The 23,424-nt window shown below is 36.9% G+C and overlaps 1 protein-coding gene across 1 annotated transcript in view; it reads right to left on the reverse strand.

The window, feature by feature from the left end:
* The window catches only part of ABCB5 (ATP binding cassette subfamily B member 5), a gene marked incomplete at both ends in the record, with an annotated part of 111,721 nt that overhangs the window by 15,136 nt on the left and 73,161 nt on the right, over positions 1-23,424 (reverse strand). Inside the window, 5 exon segments of the mRNA XM_082846228.1 lie at positions 8,311-8,451; positions 9,556-9,652; positions 10,707-10,725; positions 12,400-12,603; positions 22,150-22,233. Of these exon segments, the coding sequence (XP_082702354.1) occupies positions 8,311-8,451; positions 9,556-9,652; positions 10,707-10,725; positions 12,400-12,603; positions 22,150-22,233 (545 nt within the window).

Below are 23,424 nucleotides of genomic sequence, written 5' to 3' on the forward strand. Positions count from 1 at the left end.
GTAAAGCAGGAATTCAAAACCCTAAAATTTAACTTCTACAACTTTCTTAATTTAAATTGTCCACGGAAGAAGAAATCTTATCTATAGTTTATCCTTATATGGATTTACACTGAGTTTATACTGCTTTACTGAATTTATAGCAAAAACCTCCAGGTTGGCTGGGGTTGAGGAAAGAGAATATTGAGCAGGAAGAGGTCTGGAGAGGGTTTTCACGTGCTAGGCTTCTTCTTTCCTAGTTTTATGGATTCTTCATGGGTTCATGGGGCCGTTGTCACTGCACCGTTGCTACAATGATCCTTCCAAGCATTTTCAAGCAGTGGGGAAATCCCCTTGCCCATCATTGCTGCTGAAATAGAATTAGAATTTTTTTTTAAATAAATGTATTTATTTATTTTTGGCTGCATTGGGTCTTCACTGCTGCGCATGGGCTTTCTCTAGTTGTAGCGAGCAGGGGCTACAACTCTTCATTGTGGTATGCGGTCTTCTCATTGCTGTGGCTTCTCTTGTTGCGGAGCATGGGCTCTAGGCGTGCGGGCTTCATTAGTCGTGGCTCGCAGGCTCTAGAGCACAGGCTCAGTAGTTGTGGTACACGGGCTCAGTTCCTCCGTGGCGTGTGGGATCTTCCTGGACCGGGGCTCGAACCTGTGTCTCCTGCATTGGCAGGCGGATTCTTAACCACCACGCCACCAGAGAAGCCCGAATTAGAACTTTTAAAGGATCTTTTGGCTGGGAACAACGTAAAAAAGCATAGAAATGAATAATCCTAATTTTAATACAATTGACCCAAATAGAAATACCCAGCATAGTTACTGGTTCAGGTCTATTTGTCTCCCCTTAACTCTGCTCCCATATCCAGCTTGTATACCTTTGGTGACTTATTCTAAGAAGAAGTATACTGGGCAGTTCAGAGACTGGACTCTGAAGCCAGATCACTGGGACTACATCCAAACTCCATCATTTATTTGCTAGTTCTGTGACCCTGTGCATGTTCTTTGTGCTTCTGCTTCCTTACTGACAATTGGAGATAAAAAGACCATCTACATCTTATGGGGTTGTTGTGAGAATTAAATACATTAATAATATAAAGTGTTTAGTATAGTGCTCATTAAGTGTTTAAGTTATTGTTATTCCTCTCACAGAACTGAAAGTTAATGGGACACTTTCTGTTGGAAAGTAAGTTCTCACATTTCTATGGATGTAGATTAGCATAGCAGGTCACACCACAACTTCTGAAGTCCCCACTCAGTAAGTTTCTTTTTTTTGATTGGAAGATAGAGTATCTTTCCTCACAGGGGTGGCTATTACAATTATTCCCATATTCATACTCTTTTCCCCTAACATCCATATACCAGTACAAAAATCCTTTTCTTTCCACCATAAATCCCTTTCTCAACAGAAGGGAGAGAGAAAATATACAACTTATATTTATTTGGTACTTTGGGTTTTACAGAATGTTTTTGTATAACATGTTACCATTTGATCACCTAGGAGTAAGGCACACACATCACTTTTTAATAAATAAGGAGACTTTTTATCTCAGAGAAATAAGTAATTTGCCCAGAATCACATAGCTATGAAACTGTAGGACTGGAACTTGAACCTCCTTGTTAACTGTTTTCCCTTACACAGTGCTCCTTCTAGTGGAAAGCTGACCTGAACTGTCTCTCCCTGCATGTTGGGGTTTGTTACCACTTGTTTCCCATTTTAGAATCTTCAGAGGACCCTAGATAGCAAATCCCCCTTGATTTGTCTCCTTTAGATCCCTTCAATGGTTGATCCCTCTATCTGGTCTCCTTATCTTTTCCTCCTAACCTCTGCATAATCTCTGGGGAGGAGCCTGGCAGAAGCTGGGTGGCTGCCATGGCAATGAACACAAAGAAGACTTTCCTGTTTTCCTTGTTTTGGCTAACTAAGGTTGTTTTCCTAATTATGTTAACACAGTTCCACGGCTGCCTGGCCTACCAGAGCAAAGATGATGGTGGAGACCTAGCTTGCTTTCTATCCCTTTTTATTCCAAGCTGTTAACCTACTATTAATATTCACTGAAAACCCACCTATTGTTCTTTTGGCCAATAACCACATTAAATATTCAAAGTTCAATATGATTTCCTGTCAAGAACTGCATTTGGATTTTTGGAGGACTAGGCCACAACACATAAGCTGCTTGGCTCTCTGCTTATCAGGCAGTTTTCAAAGCTGTGGCTTTTATAATTACTGTACTGAAGGCTGTCATGACTTGATTCTTTCTTACCCATCTGCTCTACTTAGCTTCCTGCTAATATGCGTAGCAAAGAAGGAAGAAACAGAGAGGAAAGTTCTGACATGGGAGTATGGAGAATAACAGAAACCTCTGCTGGAACACTAATGGTTTCTGGACTATACTGCAAAAGGCAAGTTAGCTAGAAACTAACCTAAAGGCACTAAAATTCAGATGGGAGAAAATAAACTTATGTTGTATTTCTCAAAGTCTGTACATTTAGACTGAAGTAAATCCAAAGTGTTGCCAGGGCTAACAGAAGCAGAAGGGGAGATTTTTACTACACGTATGTGTATGAGAACGTAAGTAAGAGATTTTCTGAATACCTATGCATTGGCTGCAAGGCAGCAGGGGGAAAATGTTACCACCTTTTAAAAAATGCTCATTTCAGAGAAACTTCTACAATAATAGAGATGGATGGAGACAGTTTCTACCATAAGAAATGTATGTTGCCTATTTTTTTAGAAGAAAAAGCTAAGGTTTTGGTTAAGTAGCTTTGCTGATAATGTAACTTTATGAGCACATCAAGGGATTCTGCTGTTAAAACTCCTGTTGTGCATCTCCTTCTATAAGGCACACTGTCATTTCTGAAAGAGAGACAGCTTATCCATCCTGGTAGCTATAAATCATGAAAATACATTCACATTTTATAGAGTGAATAAAGCATCTTTATTTTATACAATCAACTAAAATATGACTTCCCCAATTCTTATATAATTCTAGAAAAGTTTCTGGTAATGGCCAAAAGAAAACCCTGAGGTTTCAAGCAGCTATGGCGAGCAGCCTGGAATTCAGTCCCTGTGCTCATATTTCTTAAAGAGTGATCTTCAGATCCTGTGCCTCAGAACAGTCTGGGATGTTTGGTAAAACGTAGTTTCCTGGCCCTACACCAGATCTACAGATCTCTGGGTTAGATCTGTAGGGTGAACTCCAGGTATCTGCATGTTTAACCAGCTCCTCGATTGATGAGTTGGGAAACCATTGATTTAGAGAATGGCACAAAGTTCTTTTCATGTAAGGAGGGTTCTAGTAGGAGAGAGTTTTCTTTGTAAAACCTTCCATTCAATTAGCTGATTATATAGAAAGCTGTCTCTGTCCTTAGATTCTGGAAGGCACAGAGTCCTTTAGGCCAGGTGTAGTTTAGTGTGTCTAAAGGGACACTTGTGATATGTTTATGGTAGCTGGGGACCACTTTGGGTCTCTAAGAAAACTGAAGATTTTGCTATTGAAGACACATCTCATCTGTTCACATTTTGCACAGCCCCATACCCATATTTCCCAGAGCCTCTCTTCTTTGTCCATACTATAAAAGTATGGGTATCCTTACTTTGTTTGTAGTCTGGTTGAATGAAACTCAAATCAAAAATGATACTCGTGGTCCAAGCTCAGATAGCTCCTTGTTTCTTCCTTCCCTCAGGGCACTAGGAAATACTAGTGTGATTACTGTTCATTAATCGTTGCTCTCATGTTAACAGTCCTACATATGTTCTGACAGCTAAAATTCTTACGTCTCCAGAAATGACCCTTTTCAATGAATTTAATGAAAAAAAAATTCAGGATGTATGGTAGTCCAGCAGGAGGAGGAATTTTTGTATGGGGGCCTTTTGATTCTTCTATATTTTAGGGTCATAAACTAATATTAAGCAAGTTACTTGTTCCATTTATGGTAAGAATCAGCCCAGCTCTGGATATTTAAATGTTTGGAAAACTACACAAGAATTTTTTAAAAAACAATAATTTTATAGAAAAGTTCTATGAAAGTTTGTCACAGAATTAGTAATAATAATTAATAAAAATAAATGTCAACTAAGCAAAGCCCCTAGCATCTTGAGTCATGAACTTGAATCTGTGCTCTGCCACTTGCTGATTAACTGACTTTGGGCAAGTTAGGTAACTTCCTTGAGTGTTAATTTTCCCCATCTGTACAATGGGAATCATAGTACTTCACAGGGTAGTGGAGAAGATTAAGCAGAAAATGTATTACAAATCCTTAATACTAAGTAAGGACTCAATCAAGTTTGGTGTTATAGTGATTATCATATGAAACAGAATTGTTGGCAGCCTTGAGAGGCCCCATTCAAGAAATGTCCTGCCTGATGTCATTTGCAGGCATGATAGTGACTGCATGATTTTGAAGTTGTATCATTCTTTAACTAAGAAAATTCTTTGCTTAGTTTTAATCTAAACAAATCTCAGTATGGAGAAGTAGACTCCCAGCTACAAACATTCTACTTATCTATAAATGGCTGTCTTTGACTTACACCCAGTCCTTATGCCAAAGCACTTGGATGTAGAAGGGAAGAAAAAGAGAAGAATCTGTAAAAAACAGGAGTGATGTGGAAAAGTTGAATCTGGGAATACATTTCCAGGAGTGACTGGACTGCTTAATTATGCACCACTCCAAGTCTCTCCCTTTATTTTTGGTTCAGTCTTTTATTCAGTGAATATTTATTGCGTGCCTATGATGTTCCAAGCTCTTGTTTTTGGCTCTAGGGAAACATCAGTGACCAAAACAGGCTAAGCTCTGCTCTGACTGAGCTTACAGTCTATGCACTCAATAAATCTGGAAACAAAAAAGATAATTTCACATAGTGGTAAGTGCTATACACAAACTAAACCATGGTAATGGGATACAGAGTGATGAGGAGAAGGGCTAAGAGGACTACTTTGAGCCATCAGCAAAAGTCCCTCTGAGGAGTGGACTTAGGAGCAGAGGCTTGGATGGTGAGAAAGAGGCAGCCCAGTAAAGAACTGAATGATTATTCCAGACAGAGGAAAGAGCAAGTGCAAAAACACTGAGAGTTCCGGGGACAGAAATGCAAATAGGGGTCTGATGTGCAGATCACAAAAAAAGACAATGGTAGATGAGGTTAGAAAGGAAGGCAGAGGCCCAAATGTGTAGACCTTTCAGGTCAGAGTAAGGAATTTGGTTTTATTCAAATTTCAATGGGAATTCATTACAGTATTTTAGTAAATTGATGGAATTGGATTTGTGTTTTAAAAGATTAGCCTAGCTACTGTGTGGAGAATGGATTACAGGGAAGCAAGAGAGTGAGTACAGGGACATCAGTGAGCAGGTAGTTGCAGTGGTCCAGTCAAGACAGGCAAAGAGATAAAACGGAAGGTAACATGGGTAGAGATGGTAAGAAGTATTTTGGAGTTACAGCTGTTAAGACTTGGTGCTGTATGTGGTGGGTGAAGGCAAGAGAAGAAATAAGGGATGACTCTTAGATTTTTGGGCCGAGCAACTGCATAGATAGATGGTGGTGCTGTTTATTAAGATGGAGAAGTCTTGGAGAAGAGATACTTTGGGAAGGAAAAACTTCAAATTCTGTTCTGGACACATTAAGATATGATTAGATGCCTAAGTGGAGATGTCCAGTAGGCAGTTGGATAAGCATGTGGTATTTAGGAGTGGGGTCAGAGTTGGAAATAAACAGAAGGGAGTCATCAAGATACAGGTAATATTTAAAAAACCATTAGGTTGGATGAAATTTCCAATTAGAGTGTGTGGATGAAAAGCACTGAGAACTCTAAAGCCCCCAACACGTGGAGGCCCAGCAGAAAATCAGGAGCCCGTAAAGGAAATAGAGGAGGAGGGGCCAATAACAAAGGAGAAAAAGCCTAGAGAAGAAAATGTTTCAGGAAGGAGAGTATAAAATGCTGCTGAGAGGTCAAGTTAAATAAGATGGGAAAACCGGACACTGGATGGGTCATGGGTGGGCAAGATGGAGGTCAGTGGTGACCTTGATAATGAGTCTTTCTAGTGGAATGGTGGGAATCAAGGCTTGACTGGAATGAGTTTAGGAGAGGTTGGAGATGAAAAGGTGTAGATAACAAGAATAGGCTACCCTAGAATTTGTTTTGCTGCAAAGGAGAACAGAGACATTGAAAGTAGGCAGAAGGGGACTTAAGGTCATGGGAGAGATTTCTTTCTTTTTCTTATGACAGGTGATTATAAAGCAAAGAAACAGTAGTGACAGAAACTGATGTGAAGAGATGATCGCAGGAACCTATTGCAGACAAGGACCTTCGTTCTTGCGTGGAGATGGCAGGCACGGTGAGTCAGTGGTACCCTAGTGAGTTTGGTGATGGGAAAATGAGGTGATTCTCTCTTGATTGCTTTGTTACACTATCTTCAGCTAAATTCAATAGAAAGTAACTGGGATTATAATTGCTTTTATAAATGAAAATTCTTCTGTGAGAATTGATAAAATCATCAGACATCCTACATTAGTATAAATATATTTAATTGGCTTGCTCTCTACTAATACCAAGGAACAGTTATATGAAGGAATGGGACACTGGGGATTTAAAGATGGCTGCAGAAAGTTTAGAGCAACGTAAGGAAGACATGTTCTGAGTTTCAAACAATTGGCTTGCAAGCAAACTTTTGGAATACAATCAATTTTTAAGCTTGTGATTGCCTGCATTTCGTAAGAACCAAAGAAACAACTTGCTAATTTAGTGCAGGCTGGTGAACTGAATGAAGTAATTTAGGTGATTCTACATTTGGTTTCTTGTTAATTTATCTCTGTAAACTAGTCTGTGTAATCAGAATGAAGTCCAAGGCTAAATGTCATAATTGTGATTTATATGTTCACACGGACAGTACTGCACACTGTTTTAGAGGGTAGGAAAACATGGTAGAACAGGGAGCCTAAAATTCCTGTTGACATTTTACATACAGATATTCCATTTTATAAGAAAATCTGCTTCATGAAACCTCTAAGTGGCCCCATAGATTCAAAAATATTAGGTTGGTGAACTGTGGATGCTTTCCTTCTGAGTGCCTAGCAAAGCAACTTCCTGGGAACTCAGTTAATGTTTGATAGATAAACAAACAAACAAACAAACACATGAAGAGGAACTGAAAATTATTCCAAGTTATTCTGAAATTATTTGGCTTCAAATGACTTTTGGTCATTTCTTCAAATTGAATATATCCTCAAAGTACAAATATGTGCCACCAATAAGGATATTCAAAAGAATGTGTCTGAGTGTTGAGAGGTAAATCCCAAAGAGGAGTTCCCGACATTTTTTGCCGAATGGAAGTATCCTTGAAACAGGTGTAACCTCCCAAGTCATTATATTGAAGAGGCTGATCCTTGCTTTGATGTGTATGTTTTGGTGGGCTTCTTAAAAAGAAAATAACGTTACTTTTTGGAGTCAAATATTGTATGGATTTCTCTAGCTCTAAACATTTAGCAGTGACATTTATGATACAGATTAGTAACAATCTGACATTTTAGGGAGACTTAAGAAGCTCAGAATTAATACCCAAGATAAATTTTTCTAATTTCAGAATTTGAATTTAGGTGTTTCTGTGAAGTAAAGAAATTCATAACTATGTGAACAGAGTTCCAAATAGAAGCACCAACAAATGCTTTGGGAAGAGGCAGCCTAATTGGGATGCCATGATCAATTCTCAATGTGACTTTTCTGAAGAGAAATACTCATTTACATGTGTTTCTCCTGGAGTATTTGCTTAGCAAGGAACTTACCTCACTGATTTACAGTCACACTTGATAAAGCCATCTCCACCTTGGAAGATAATGGATAACAAGAAGGCTTTTTTTTTTTTTTGCGGGACGCGGGCCTCTCACTGCTGCGGCCTCTCCCATTGCGGAGCACAGGCTCCGGACGTGCAGGCTCAGCGGCCATGGCTCACGGGCCCAGCTGCTCCGCGGCATGTGGGATCTTTCCGGACCAGGGCACGAACCCGTGTCCCCTGCATCGGCAGGCGGACTCTCAACCACTGCACCACCAGGGAAGCCCAAGACGGCATATTTTACCCCCTACATTCCCAGGTCTATGAAGTAGGAAGCAATTCATCTGGGAGTTTAACTCAGAGTACCTGTGTTATATGAGTATTTTACCAGCTTGACTGCACTTATATCAATAGATATTAAATAACAAAAAATTTAAAAATTTCCCCAACATGTCTTTTGCACATATATGATTTAAATGATAATACACTCTAAACTAGACATCTTTGTGGTTAATTTAAGTACATAACCCATTTACAGGGTTTATATATTTGTCCAACTTACCTGAACATGCCCTCTGGGGTCATTCGTCCTGCTTGAATTAAATAAGTTCCAAATCGAAAACACGCTGCATAGGCAAAATATACAAAGGCATGGCTGAATGCGTAACAGATTCCAATGATCTGTGCCTTCTTCAAGGTATTTCTGAAATGCACAAAATTTACTAGATAATGGGGCATGAGGTATAGTAAGGTCCTTTAAATAAACGTAGAGTAATGAATACAGAAGGTAAGACATGTTATCATTTAGGGGGTATACACTTTTTCTAATTATTAAAGAGAAAATGACTTTTCTTTTCGTTTTTACTTTTTTTTTTTTTTTTTTGCGGTATGCGGGCCTCTCACTGTTGTGGCCTCTCCCGTTGCGGAGCACAGGCTCCGGATGCGCAGGCTCAGTGGCCATGGCTCACAGGCCCAGCCGCTCCGCGGCATGTGGGATCTTCCGGGACCGGGGCACGAACCCGTGTCCCCAGCATCGGCAGGCGGACTCTCAACCACTGCGCCACCAGGGAAGCCCCGAGAAAATGACTTTTTAACTACTGAGAATTATTATAGAGAAAACAATAAATATAATGATTTTCTCTATAGGTATATGCTCTATAGTTCAATGTAACAAAGCTGCCTCTATGTATTTTCAAATGAATGGACAAGGTCTGTGAAAGGATAGTTACTGAAAGAGTTAAAGAGATTTGGTTTAAAAATATTTTCTATCCTAATATTGCACTAATAGAATAGTGGGAATTAAATGGCGGTACCAACCACAAGCGTGAGTGTAAAAGAGTACAAAGCTATCTTTCTGATAAAGTAATACAAAGAGTATCACTAAGTAAATGTGGTAAGGAGGACTAGTTTAAAATTAAAAGAATTGATCACATTTGTTGTACATATATTCATTTTAAAATGTGAACTCTTTATAGAGATTCAATATAAAGGACTAAGCAATATTATTTTCTTTCTTAAATATGTTATTTCCTCAATCATGTTTCATGGAAATAAGAAAAATATGCACACTTTGTTATAGTTCATGGCAATGTGGGAGGACCTAAAACATATATTCTAAATGTGCTTGCTCTCAACTCCTCTTTCTAGTTTCCTCTTGGTGGAGTCATATAAGGAATTAACGCTATGCCATTACTAGGAAAGATTCCAGAGCAAATGAGTTGGCAGGCAAACCACTGGAGTCACCCAGGAGTGCTGCCTTTATAGGAACAAACTATAGTTAACACAGTCAGTATGAATCTACAATCACCTGTGCTGAGTCTGAAGCGTCTCCTCATACATTTGCCCGAAGGCTTTTTCTCTTGTTAATGACACTGTAGTGCGTATATTCTCCACAGTTTCGGTTGCTATATTATAAAACAAGATAATAAAATAGAGAAATAAAATTAGTAATGGCTAAACTTCTGGTTGTGAGTTACAGTCATAACGGGGACCTATTAAGTACATTAAGTCAATAAGTTTTTCTGATGAGTTTTCTTAGCTTCTTGTTTTTCCTTCCCCACAATAAGACAGGAAAATAATATATTAGGATAATAAGCTCAAGGAAAATTCCTTTTGAAAAGATTTAGTCCACTGGTCTAAATTTAGCCCTCTTTAAGTCTTCATTGAGTTTCTATTTAAACTAGTTCCATAAGCAGAGGGATCAAACATTAGTGAGCATTATGTCCGTATGTAATTATGCAAAGGAGCTGTCCTATGAATTATGAGCTGATTTAAGAAGAAGACAGAAGAGAGAATCAAGTAAATAATTATTTTATTCTAGCACAGAAATGCAAATAGCAACCAAAGTTCTCAGGAACACTGCTGTAAAGTAACATGGAGTGTGGCTTTTGAATTCTGTATAAGATATTGTATAGCTGTTTTTCATGTTGATGTCTGTGAACTTAAAAAGATATTTAGGTCAAATGTAATGCTTCTTCATAGTTATATAGTTTTCAAAAAGAAGGGGGATCAAAAATGGAGGAGACTTTTGGCTCAGAATAACTTCTTGGACATGAGAACACCTGTTGACTTGAAAGAGAAACTTTCTGCTTCCACATTCTCTTTCCAGGCTGGCAGAGTGGACTGTGGGACAGATGAAGACCTAGGTGGATACCCAAGGTTGTTTGAAGGAGAACTTGGGTTACGGGAGAGAACTGGATATGTAGGCCATGGTCAGGACACCTGGATTCTGCTCTAAATTCTCATAATTTCAAAATGAACTCAAAGAAATCTCCATCTGTAACATTTTGTAGTGCATGAGGAAGATCGATGAGAATGCTGAAATCTTGAGGAAAACAAAAAGAAATGAATGAAAAAAGTCTTGTGATCATTTTTCACAATAAAGAAAGGACTGAAAACAGAACCTTAGAAAATAGTCCTTTTTTAAAAACTAATATGGTCATTTTATTTATTTTTTACTAATATGGTCATTTAAAACCTGAAAAATAAAACATTTGATGATTTTTCCAAATCTACACATGCAACCAAAGAAGGACCAATGTGTTTTATTGGTCCATATTCTAAGTTTTGGTGTTTGGTAAAGTGACTGATTGAAAAGCTAGTGGGAAAGTACACATTGCTTATTTGATTGCAGTTATTGATTGTATACTCTGAGGTTACTTTAATAATACAAAAAGGAAAAAAATCAAACGGCACATAAGCAACTAAAGCTCATGACATAAAAATTAAGATGAATAAAATATAATTAATTACGGCCAGATTAACTTGGAAATTGTGATAATTTGCTCACACGGAGGGCTGAACAACTTTTCTGTGTTTCTGAAGCAAATATATGCTATGTAGTTCAGTCTGTACTGCTCAAGCAGACATTCCAAGGGTCCTTATCTAGTGCAGGAAAGGTGGAAAAGTCCAAGGGTCATGAAAATCAGATTTCTATGAGTCCTGTGCTTGGTTGGATCCCTATTCATGCTATTTATAATATGATACAATCACTGTGATACAGACCATAATGATAATAAAATCATCTTTATAGTCAGGCCTTTCACCAATGTGATATAGATCTTTGAAACTATATCACGAGAGGAGTTGGGGCTGGGTGACCAAGAGAAGACTTGGCAGTTACATGATGCAGCTTCATAGCGTCACAAGAAGCAGGTTTTGGACCTCAATCAAGATGAAAGCCAAGAAGAGAAGGATAGAAGGCCACCAAAAAAAAAAAAAAAAAAAAGAACTCCCTACCATCTAAGGTGTAGGCAGCAGCCTGGGAAAGTAATGCACTGCCTGCCACTGGAGAAAAGGGTGGATAAAAGATGGATATATGCTCAACAGGGATGTTGTACAAGAGATTTCTACTTTGGGTGAGTGGCTGGATCAAATGACATCTCTTTCAACTTTTAGATATTATGGTACTACATTACTAATGTTTCTCTAAATCGCTACTACAATGATTATTTTTATGCATATGATTGATTCTGAGAAACTTATATATGTCAAAAAATTTTCCAAGTAAATGCATTATTCATTTTGATCATTTTAAAAATGGTCCTTGTCTCTAAAGCTTTGTTTTAGGCACTACTAATATCAGTACCTTGCCTTGAATTTAGTAACTATTATATTTCCTCTTTATTTTGAAAAATAAAATACCCAGAATTATTCAAGACATTCAATTATTCAATAATCAGAGAATGTAGAATCACAATGTTAACAAATTCCCCCATGATTTGGTAACAGTAATAATGGCTGACATTACTGAGTGCTTACTGTTTTCCAGATACTATTGCATATACTAATAAGACTAAGTGTTTTCTGTAATAGTCATAAAGATCTGTAAGGGGATCTATTTTATTTCCACTTTACAGAGGAAGAAACTGAAGTCCAGAAAGGTTGATGTAACTTGCTCAGATCACACATTTGTTAGTGGTAGAATCTGGATTCTAATTCAGCCAGTTTGACTCCAGAGCCTATGCTCTAAATTATGCACCCTATTGCTATGACATTATCCACACCCCATCTTAAACTGATCTGTATGAATTTCAATACATATACATCACTTTACAGATTCCTAAGAAAGGAAGTTATGTATTGTAAGGATAGGAGCTCTTATTGATTTTCTCTTAAAAGGTTATGATGGGAACAACAGTCTTTATTTTACCTTTCCAGCATGCTTAAGTTCTTGCTTATCCTTGTTGGCAAATCCAGTCATTGCTGCCATTTCAATCATTCCTGTCAGATCAAGTACCGGAGTAATACTCAGAATCAAGAGTGTCATCTCCCATCCATATATGAAGGAAATGATAACTGAAAGTCCCATGTTAGTTGCATTTTGTGTTAAGACACCAACCCTTGAACCCGTTGCCTATAATCAGACATATTTTGGAAAAAAGTCAGTTAATTTTAAATTTATAAGAATTGCTATTATAGTTTCTTGCAAAATAAGCTAAGCTTTCTTTTTTAGGATTTATACATAGATTTTTATTTTGAATTTATACTTAGAGATTAAATAATAGTTATAGTTTAAAAATGTCCACTACTAAGGAGTCATTATGTTTTATTTGTCTATATTATATCTGATATTGTCCTTTGACATGTTCCTATTATTTTTGAATATGTTCTTACTTTCTGGCACAAAAAGATTTTCCAGGCCCTACACCTGAAATCTGTCATTTCTCCAAGGAGTTCCAGTTCCTGTTAGTGGAGAATGTTATTTAGGACTTACTATATGAAGAAAAAAATTATTTTAATTAAAAAAATCAATATATGGTGCTAGTTGTACTCATTATCAGTGGAATGTTAGTAGATAGAACTGGGGAGTGTGTGTGTGTGTGTGTGTGTGTGTGTGTGTGCACGTGCATAGATGCATGCACATATTGAAATCTATATTTATTTCTCTATTTACATTTCTTGAAATCCATGAGTTCATACCAATACCTCCAGTTCCAATCCAAAAACACAAGGTTATTTCCAGCTTTCTCCCTTCTAATATTTGTTATCCCCTTCTTCAACAGTGAGAAACCCGGCTCCCATTTTCTTTAACAGAGTTCCTTGATCAATCTCTCTGCTATCATGCAGATCGTGACCAATCTGCTATCATGACCCCTGTCTCTCCCCTGCATGCATACCCTCCTCACTCTTCTCTGGCTTGGCTTTCCCACATGAGGCTGCTGCCTCACATGGATGCCCAACTTACCATATGTGGGCTCCAAAACCAACCCTGCCCCTTCCCCTTACACTGAAAAAGGGCCAGTACTTTTTAGTCACTACACTGTAGTAGTGCTGAATGGAATGATTGAGGATATTCATTGAAGTATATACTTTGGATATGATATCTTGTGGTCCCTTTTCTGCACTTTATAACTTGGTTTCACTCAGCAAAGGTCTAAAGAGGCAATATCAAGACAGAAAAGGAGTTGGAAACATCATGGTATGAGGTAACCTAAAAGAAATTTGGAAAAAAATCTTAAATTAAGTAGAAATATCTTCATAACTGCTTTACGAGAACTGCATGTCTTATGAATTAACTTTCAGTGGGACACATGTTAAGTAATAAACTGAAATGTTAAATTCCTTTATGCTGTGATGAAAATATGAAACACCTATTTACCTAGAAACACAGCTATAATCAACCAAGATATCAATTCACATTTTCAAACATATGTTTTGCTCTGATCATGAAAACATGGCCATTGGAAAAGGCCTAAATAATGTTAAAAATTACATCCTTCCAGACATAAATACATACACACATTCAGATTAGGATTATTGTGTGTATTCAGCTTTGTATCCTGCTTTTATCTCTTTACATTATACAGCAAGCTTTTTCCTGGGTCACTAAATAGTCTTCAAAAAATATCTAGTAGATTGCTTCCAATTTTTCACTATTAAAAGCAAAGATGTAATGAACATCTTTGTGCAAAATATTTGTGCTCATCTTTTATTTCCTAATGTTAAATTCCTAGCCTGGAGTTATATGTTAAAGGGTATATACTCTTACATTCTTCATAGATATTGTCAAATTGCTTCTCTACAAGGTGATATCAGTATTCACTGAAGTATCCCCCAAATTAGTATCATCATTAAAATAACAATAAAAAGCCCTCTTTCTCCACAGGGCTCTGACTTATTCCTAAAAAACTTTTGTGGTTTTAGTTTCAAGACTGCATCTGATAATGATCCACTATTTTCCCATTTTTTCACTGAACTATCAAAGAAAACCCCAAAAAAGTAAAAACAAATAACAATAACAAACACCAAACCAACCACTAAATACTGAAAACTCAGACAGGTAACCCATTTTACATGCTTTAGGGTGTTATACACTAACTCTAAGCTATGAGGCTGAAATAAAAATGTCATTTGGTACTAATGCTTGCTTACACTCTGCCTCTTGAGAGTTTAAGGATGATGCAGAGATAAATGATGGTGTATATTATGGACTGAATGGTTCTACACCCCCCACCCAAATTCATATGTTGAGGTCCTGAATCCCAGTTCCTCAGAATGTGACTGTATTTGGAGATAAGGTCTTTAAAGAGGTAATTAGATTAAAATGAGGTTTTGAGGGTGAGCCCTACTCCAATATGACTGGTGTCCTTATAAGAAAAGGAAATTTGGTTGCAGACATGCTTGCATAGAGAAAAACAATGTGAGTACACAACACGAAGAAAACTATAAGTCAAGGTGAGAGGACTCAGAATGAAACCAACCATGCCAACACCTTGATCTTGGACTTCTAAGCTCTAGAACCATGAGGAAATAAACTCCTGTTGTTTAAGCCACTCAGTCTGTGGTACTTCGTTATGGCAGCCCTTACAAACCAATATACTGTACTTGCTCCTCTCCTCCCACCCTCACCATGAGTTTCAAAGTTATATAGGTCAGATAGCTGGATGAAGAGAGGCTGTGGAACTTAAGTACTTGTACTGTTGAAGGTCCCACCCCACATCAGATTAACTATGGAATGCTCCTACAGCCACATAAACATGTATATTTTTTGCTGTAAAATAGAAGTATTTTTAAAAATTACAATCAAGTTTTGTTAAGAATAAGATAGTCACTGTTCTTTTAATGTAAAATTTATCTAAATATTACTAAGAAATTACTTGCCATCAATTACTTGATAGCTATGTTTTTAGGCCTTTATACATTCATTAATTTCCACTTTGTACTTTCTTATTTTGAGGTCAATGACTTTTCCTTTTTCAGATCTCAGTTTTTGGCACGATATCTATATTAACAAAAGTGGAAAACATATCCAGGGAACAGTTATTCTTTTCTGTTCGGGTATTTCCTATTAGGTGGCCATAATGTAGTTCCTTTTTTCACCACCTTCCTCTGTTTTTATCCTATTTACTTTAAGATTACAGCTCTTTACAGGAAATCAAAAGAAAATGAAGTAAAAAGGTGAAAAACAGGAAAAGTAAAGACAGAAAGCATGCTGAGGATTGTAGTTTTTGAGTATAAAATTATGCGGCGTGTTGGAAAAAGAGGTAGAGGGAATTATCAGAGGCACATCAGATGAACATTTGAGAGTCACTTAAAATTAGTCTAAGGAGTATGCAAACCAACCTCATGTCTAAAAACATACAAGTGTAAACTTGCCAAATTTTTAATGGAACGGTATTGTATTTGAGCTTTTTGTTTGGGACATAAGAACTTTCTATAAAGTGACTTGCACTTGCATAACCTTGCTTATTCAATAAGCTTGATTTATTCACTCTTGTACTAATCTGCTTCTTGAAAGTAAGATCATATACCTTTCTAAATGGCATTTTAGTTTAAGCTACCAGAAACTTACTGAAATATTCAGTCAACGCAGCCATGGACAGGCCACAAACCCTGCCTTTTGGTGATGGTAGTAGGATAAGAAGGATCTGAATATATCTTTCCTGTTCCAGGAAGAATTAACAGAAAACAACAGACATCTGGCCTTGAAAAATACTACAAGAACTAAAAGAAAATTTGAAATTGCCTTAAAGACCTAGAGAAATAGTGTAGCTCTGGAAAGAATTTAGAACTGGAATCAGAGGAAATTTAATTAAACTTCTTTAGATTCTTTATCAACGTGCATGAAGATAGAATTTTTCCTTGGAAATCAAGAGCAGAAAGTCATAATTAAATAGTTCTACAGATAACAATTATTTATGGAGTATCTACTATGTCCAAATACTATGCTAAATGTGGGTCATACAACTTTGATAAGAAAGTTCCAGAGGAATGGCTGCCATAAGGAAATAAATGGAAAGATACTCAGTAAGCAATTGTAGAAATAAAATTCTATATAGCAGGATTTCTGCTTCTGGCTAACAGGAAGAGAGGGAATGGATTTGTCCCCCCATCTGAAACAAATAAAAAATAGACAAAATATATGAACCAATAGTTTTCAAGATACTAGACCTAAGGCAACCAAGGGTGAAATGGGAAACAAATGAGGTGAGCCCTATGTTTGCCACGGTTTACCCCTTAAAAGAGCTTCCAGGCTTCAGGATAGGAAAGGTAAACTGAGATAGAGACTAACAGACTCCGTAAGTGGAGTAGACAAAGCTGAGTCCAGAGAGGCCAAGGAAGCTAGAGTTTGCAGCACAGAACACTGAAGAAGAGAGAGGTATACAAAAAGAGAAATCTGGATATCTGCAGAGGGTCCTCCTTGAGTATTCAACTGAACAATGCATGTGTGAGGGCTAGTCATACCAGTCATACCAAGACCATACGCTTGGTCATACCAGCCTGACTGAATAACTTCATGATTCACTGGTCATTGGGTAGAGTATATTGAAGGGTCTTGCCTCAGTTGTTGGCTCCAGTCCTGCTTAATAAATCTTAAAATTGAGACCCCCCCCGCAAGATCAAACTGTTCCCAAGTAACTTAACTGCATCCCAGAACAAAACAAGAATATTTCTAGAAATACAAAAATATTCAGCACCCCAAAATGCTAAATTCACAATGTGTGGCATCTACACAAAAATTACTAGGTATGACAAAAAGCACCAAAAACGACCCATAATGAGCATAAAAATCAATCAGTTGAAACTCACCCAGACAGACAATGACATTAAAAGTTATTATCATTGTATAACATACATTCAAAAAGTTAAGAGATAATGAAAATAAATGAAAACGACCCACATAAAAATTCTACAAATTCAAATGTCAGTATCCATAAAAAAAGTTTTATTGTAACACAGCCATGCCTCTTTGTTTACCTATTGACTATAGCTGTCTTAGGACTATAATGATGGAGTTGAGGGGTTGCTAGAGAAACCATATGTGCCGCTCTCCTTACTTTGTACTGCTGCTCACTGTGATGACATTGTATATAATTTGGCAGCATGTTGAGTGCCCTGTGTGTTGCTGTACTGTGATATTTCATCCTAGTTTTAAAAATTACCATTGTATGCCCATCATCTAAAGACAAGAAAGGAAGAGAAAAGTGGACTTTGGATGTCCTGCTTTTAAGGAAGGCACAATGGACTGTGGATCACTTTGTGTTCTAATTAGATGTCACAATGCTGTGTTTATTATGCCATGAGACTATACAGTCTTAAAAATATACAAAACAGGTCGACATTAGCAGACTAAGCACGCATCACAAAATTCCTATTTCACAGGAAAGTAACATTTATAAAAATTAGAAATGGGAAACAAATGGAATGGAAATAACACAGAATGGAATAACAGCAGAATTTCTTCATAAAACTAAAAAGCGAAAACAAGGCTGAATCTAAAGTAAGTTTCTGAGTGGCTCATTTATTAGCGAAGCAAAGAAAGTCACTCACAGACAGTGAGTTAATTAAATCATGTTTGACTGCAACAGTGGAAGAAATGTGTTCAGAAAGCATAAACTAATATCAGATGATCAGCGTTTTGATGAGAACAACTGCTCAAAACGTTGAGAAAAACGACAGCAATATCAATTATCAACTGAAAACCAACGTAGGTCATTTTGAGTAGTTTTCCCTGGCTCTTGATGGGTTGACATATGTTACTGATACTGCTCAACTGTTGGCTTTTTTGAGGAGTCGATACTGAGTTTGAAGTGACTTTAAAATTAGCTGCTATGAATAGTCTGTGTGGAACAACTGAAGGTGAGAATATTTTCAAAGAAGTTGAGAGATAAAATAGATGAGTATAACCTGAAGTGTAATCTGCGAAGATGTATTATAACTGATGGTGGCAAAAATATTTGTAGAGCAGAAAAAACAAAAAGGTTTAGTTGGACAAATTACAAAGTTTGTGAAAATGTAAGGTGTTTAAGGCCTATTGTTATTCACCCTATTATTCATTAGCAAGTATGTTGTGGAAAATAAATGAATTTATCACACATTATTGGACCAGTGGCGAAGTTCATTTGCTCCTGTAGACCTTACTATCTTTATTTCTTTTTTTGTCAAAAGTGGAAGCTGAATTTCTTGACTTGTCTTCCCAGACAACAGTTTGAGGGCTTAGCAGTGGTAAAGTTTCACTGCAAAGTTTTGAGTTCACGGCTGAGATTGAAATTTTTTTTTTTATAGGAAGGACCACCTTTAACCACTATGGTTTTGGATATTAGCTTTTGCTGTAGACTTGATAATGTCTCAATTAATTCAACCTAAAATTGTAATGCAAAACAGCAATTATATGCCAACCTTATACTGTGGTAAAGTGATTTCAAAGACTACTCACATTGTTTGAATTATAAGTAATGTTAAGCTGTTTTATACACTTTCCATGTCAAAAAGTTAAACCAAAAGGTGAGGTCACCATTGTCCACGTAATGATACCCTAGCTCTACCTAATCAATTCACTGGGCTCTAGGAATTAATAAAGGAAATTTTTATTTCTTCGGGCAATGTAACCATAGTTCTGATGAGAATTCTCGGAACTAAGATTGTGTCTGTCGCTATATCAAGTGTACACTGTGGCATCAGTCACACACTTTCATGTGGACAAAAGTGAGGTAAGACTTCTGGCTGATGAAAAGGGGTTGCTAAAATATACAGAAATAATACTTTGTAACTTTGTGAAATTTAGTCTCCAAAAGGATTTAAAATGGCTTTATACCTTTAATAAAACTACATACTACACAGAAAATAGTCTGTTGACAGATGTACTGGCAGTAAGCCATTACCTTGGGCTGAAATAATACCAGTTAAATTGGTTGTATTCAATCAACTATTTCAGGAATCATTTTGTCCTATAATCTTATTTCACTAACATGTTTTTCTCATGACTCTCAAAGTATCAGAACATCTAAAAATAGCCAGGAGTTTATATTTTTGGTAATTAGTAAATAATTTGGTAATTTGGTAAATAAAATTTACTGTTATTAAAGGGCGAGTTTATAAACATTCACCCTAATACATTTGATAAAATAACATGTAACTGAAATTACATGATGAAGAAACTGAGATGGAAATATCTTAAGTTGATATGATAGGATATATGACCCCAAATTATTGTTTACTGATTCATCTCTAGTGTGGTGTGTCTTTGTGATAAAAGAAATAGTGGACAAATAGGATTAGTAAATAATCTTCCTTCGATAGAAAGAGAATCCATTCAAGTTAGATATGAATCTACCTATATATGGCAAAGCAAGGGTTTATGTGAATTATATGCCAGTAGACACAGTCTTATTCTTGGAATCCTTCTTTGGTTGCTATGCTTTCCAAATTCTTCAACTTTAAGTGTGCCATCAGTATTCCACCCATCTAGTGTTTAGCTACTACTTCTTATTTAATGAAAATGATTTGACTTGCCCAGAAGTTATCATGAGACCAACATTTACTAACTGAAACAGGAAATTTTCAAATGATTCAAATAGTATTAGTCAAAGGCTTATAAGGAATCACACTGACAAATATTCCCATTAATTTTTCTTGATGAGAGACAACATTATGTATTAGAAACAACTAATGGGTATTCGGAGGGTAATGTTCATCTTTAGCACTAATTTGTTCTTTTCATTTAAGTAAATACTAAAAGAGATGTCTCACGTATCAAGTATAGCTTATAGTAAGAATACCTATTTCACTGGATTCTTAAAAGATCTGAATGATGATAGGTAGTAAGAGAAAAATGTGCACACAGCAAAGGAAAAAAAACCAAGTTTTGTAGAATGGGGATTCAAAGGGAATTATAGGGCTTGATATTTCTGCCAAAAGTAGTGAACCATTGAATTTCTAAACACAGATGTTATTTATCTGATTCTATTGTGCTATGGAAGATTAATGCTATGCCCATTAGTTAACTATTAAGTGAAATTTTATCCATCATTTTCTTCCCACTTATACAAGTACAATCCAGCTCCTCAGCCTTACTTTAAAATTTAAATACTATCTAGTGAAATTTAGAGTCTTGTTTTCAAAATTATCAAAAAAAGTTTCAGGAAGAGATGAAGATGATGCCCCCTTTCCTCTTGAGCTCTTTCTACATCATAAAATTAGTTTTCCAAACCAATACAGAAGCATATGAATATTCATAATTGTAACCAACTTGTTTTATTCTCTAGTAATATAAATCTATCCTTATATGTATATATTGAACAAAGAAGTCTTGCAAAAGTTACAAAAATTAGAATAGTGGCCATGTCCTGTGGAAACAGCTTCCAAAAGAAAATACAATTTTGAAGAGCTGTTTCAGCTGACAATTTGTTGCTCTGGTAGCAAAGCTGTAATCAACATTTCAGTATTTCTAACCAACAAAAAAATACTTTTAAGATTTTTCTGTCATTCAGAGGTGCATCATTGACTTTCCTTTTCTCCCACATGAATGATAAGGAAAAAGGAAAGTCTATAATTCTTGTAGAGTTCTTATTTTAACAGAGATCAAAAACTTTACCTCACTTAAAAGTGGGAAATCTTGTTTTGCATTCCTTTTCTCAATTATAGTTGAAATCCTGCTTGTAATATACAGGTTAATTTTATTAAAATAATTGGAAGAAAACTAATAAATTACTCTTCATCTCTTCCACACTACTCTACTCCCCATAAATATTTAAGTGTCACTTTGATGTACATTATGCTGGTCATTCTGTCATTGATTTTGAATATGGTTCATAAACATGAATTTTATTTATACGTATTGTGACCAGTCATGATCACACATATCTCTTTAACTTGATCTGTATAACAACTAGCACAGAACCATTTCCAGATGCATATGAATTTAACATGTTACATATTATGCTAAATAAGATTTTATTTTCTGGGGGGAAGGAAAAACTAAACTTCATTCTTTTATTAAAACTTCTAAGTTACGTGTGTGTGTTTTCATTTTGTTACTTTTTCTTATCTTACTATTTAATTCTGAGCTCTTTTCTCTAACTCATTCTTGGTATCTTCTTTAGTCCTCTGGTTATCCTATTACATGTCCTAAATCTCCTTTATTTTTGGTTAAAAATGTCCAGAACAGAAAGGCTTCTTTATATCTTTCACTGAGAGCTCCCTGTTAGCCCTGAGACATATCTGGTCTCCTCAATGATGTGGGTCATCTCAGCATAGCTCACATATATGCACAAACACATGTGTGTACACGCATGCATGCATACCATATACATACACCATTTAAAAATAAAAGCAGGGACTTTCCTGGTGGCACAGTGGTTAAGAATCTGCCGGCCAATTCAGGGGACATGGGTTCGAACCCTGATCCGGGAAGATCCCACATGCTGTGGAGCAACTAAGCCCCTGGGCCACGACTACTGAGCCTGCGCTCTGGAGCCCGCCCCCCACAGCTACTGAAGCCCGCGAGCCTAAAGCCCATGCTCCGCAATAAGAGAAGGCACCGAAATTAGAAGCCCATGCACCCCAATGAAGAGTAGCCCCCGCTCTCCACAACCAGAGAAAGCCCACGCACAGCAACGAAGACCCAACGCAGCCAAAAATAAATAAATTAATTAATTAAAAATAAAAGCAATATACATACTCCTTGAATTTGTGCTGTATCTATGGCTAATATTGTTGTCAAGGCTCCTGTGCTGTTTTCCTTATCATCAAACCAGGAGATATCCTAGAGAAAAAAGGGAATTAACATATGGTCATCAAAAAGATCCTTTTCTGACTTGCGATTTTGCTACATTAACTTAGAAGCCATTTGCCTGCCTCCTTACTCACAGGCGCTTAATTCTTGTAAAAACTATGGATCAAATAACTTTTGTTTCTTACTTCACAAAGATCTATATTTAGATACAAACTGAAGAACTTAAGCCCAACAGCTTGGACTCATTACCATGCTGCAATATTGTATAATAATCAATGTTTAAAATGGCCATTTAGAACCACAAAATAATTTGTAATTTTACTCCACAAGTAATTTGTGGAGAGCAGATTTTACCTAAAAAGTAAAGTAATGCACAACACAGTTTAGAAATATTTCCAAACCTTTCTGTCTAAACATATAAATGATAAAAAATAAGTCTGTCTCCTTCTCTACAGGACCCAGATAGGTGAGATTTTCCCTGACACTTCATATTGCCCCTTAGATCTTATAAGTACTGGGCCTTGTGGGAAGCTAAAGATGCAGAAAGGCTGCTGTAAAAACCCTGCAGCCAAAAAGCATGCAATTTGAAGGAGACAGGTCAAAAATACAAGCAATAGGGCTTCCCTGGTGGCGCAGTGGTTGAGAGTCCGCCTGCCGATGCAGGGGACACGGGTTCGTGTCCCGGTCCGGGAGGATCCCACATGCCGCGGAGTGGCTGGGCCCGTGAGCCATGGCCGCTGAGCCTGCGCGTCCGGAGCCTGTGCTCTGCAACGGGAGAGGCCACGACAGTGAGAGGCCTGCATACCACAAAAAAAAAAAAAAAAAAAAAAAAAAAACAAGCAATAAAAGCCTAATGTTATAACCAATTTCATTTTCAACAGCAAATAGAGATAGCACTTCTTAGCACCTCTCAACTTGAGGAATGCTGATTTCCTTTTATTAGTTATTGACTGTTTCCTACCATGCACTCAAACCAGTTATATCTCTTGTGGATTAAATTACATGCAGACTGTCTCCAAAAAAATGACTGATTTTTAGTGAGTGAAGAGCAAAAGAACTGTTGGCTTACTACAACCCAGCCAGGGCCCTGATGCCCAGGTTACACATTTTTGCCAACTAAGGAAACAAAAGCAAGAGAGATAGAAGGCTGTGCATTAATCATTCTGTTGTGTGAGAAGAAAGCCCCCGTGGAGGAATACGGCAGCGGCCAGGGGGATTACA

This window comes from Leucopleurus acutus, assembly GCF_964270905.1.
Source record: "Leucopleurus acutus genome assembly, chromosome: 9".
NCBI lineage: Eukaryota > Metazoa > Chordata > Mammalia > Artiodactyla > Delphinidae > Leucopleurus > Leucopleurus acutus.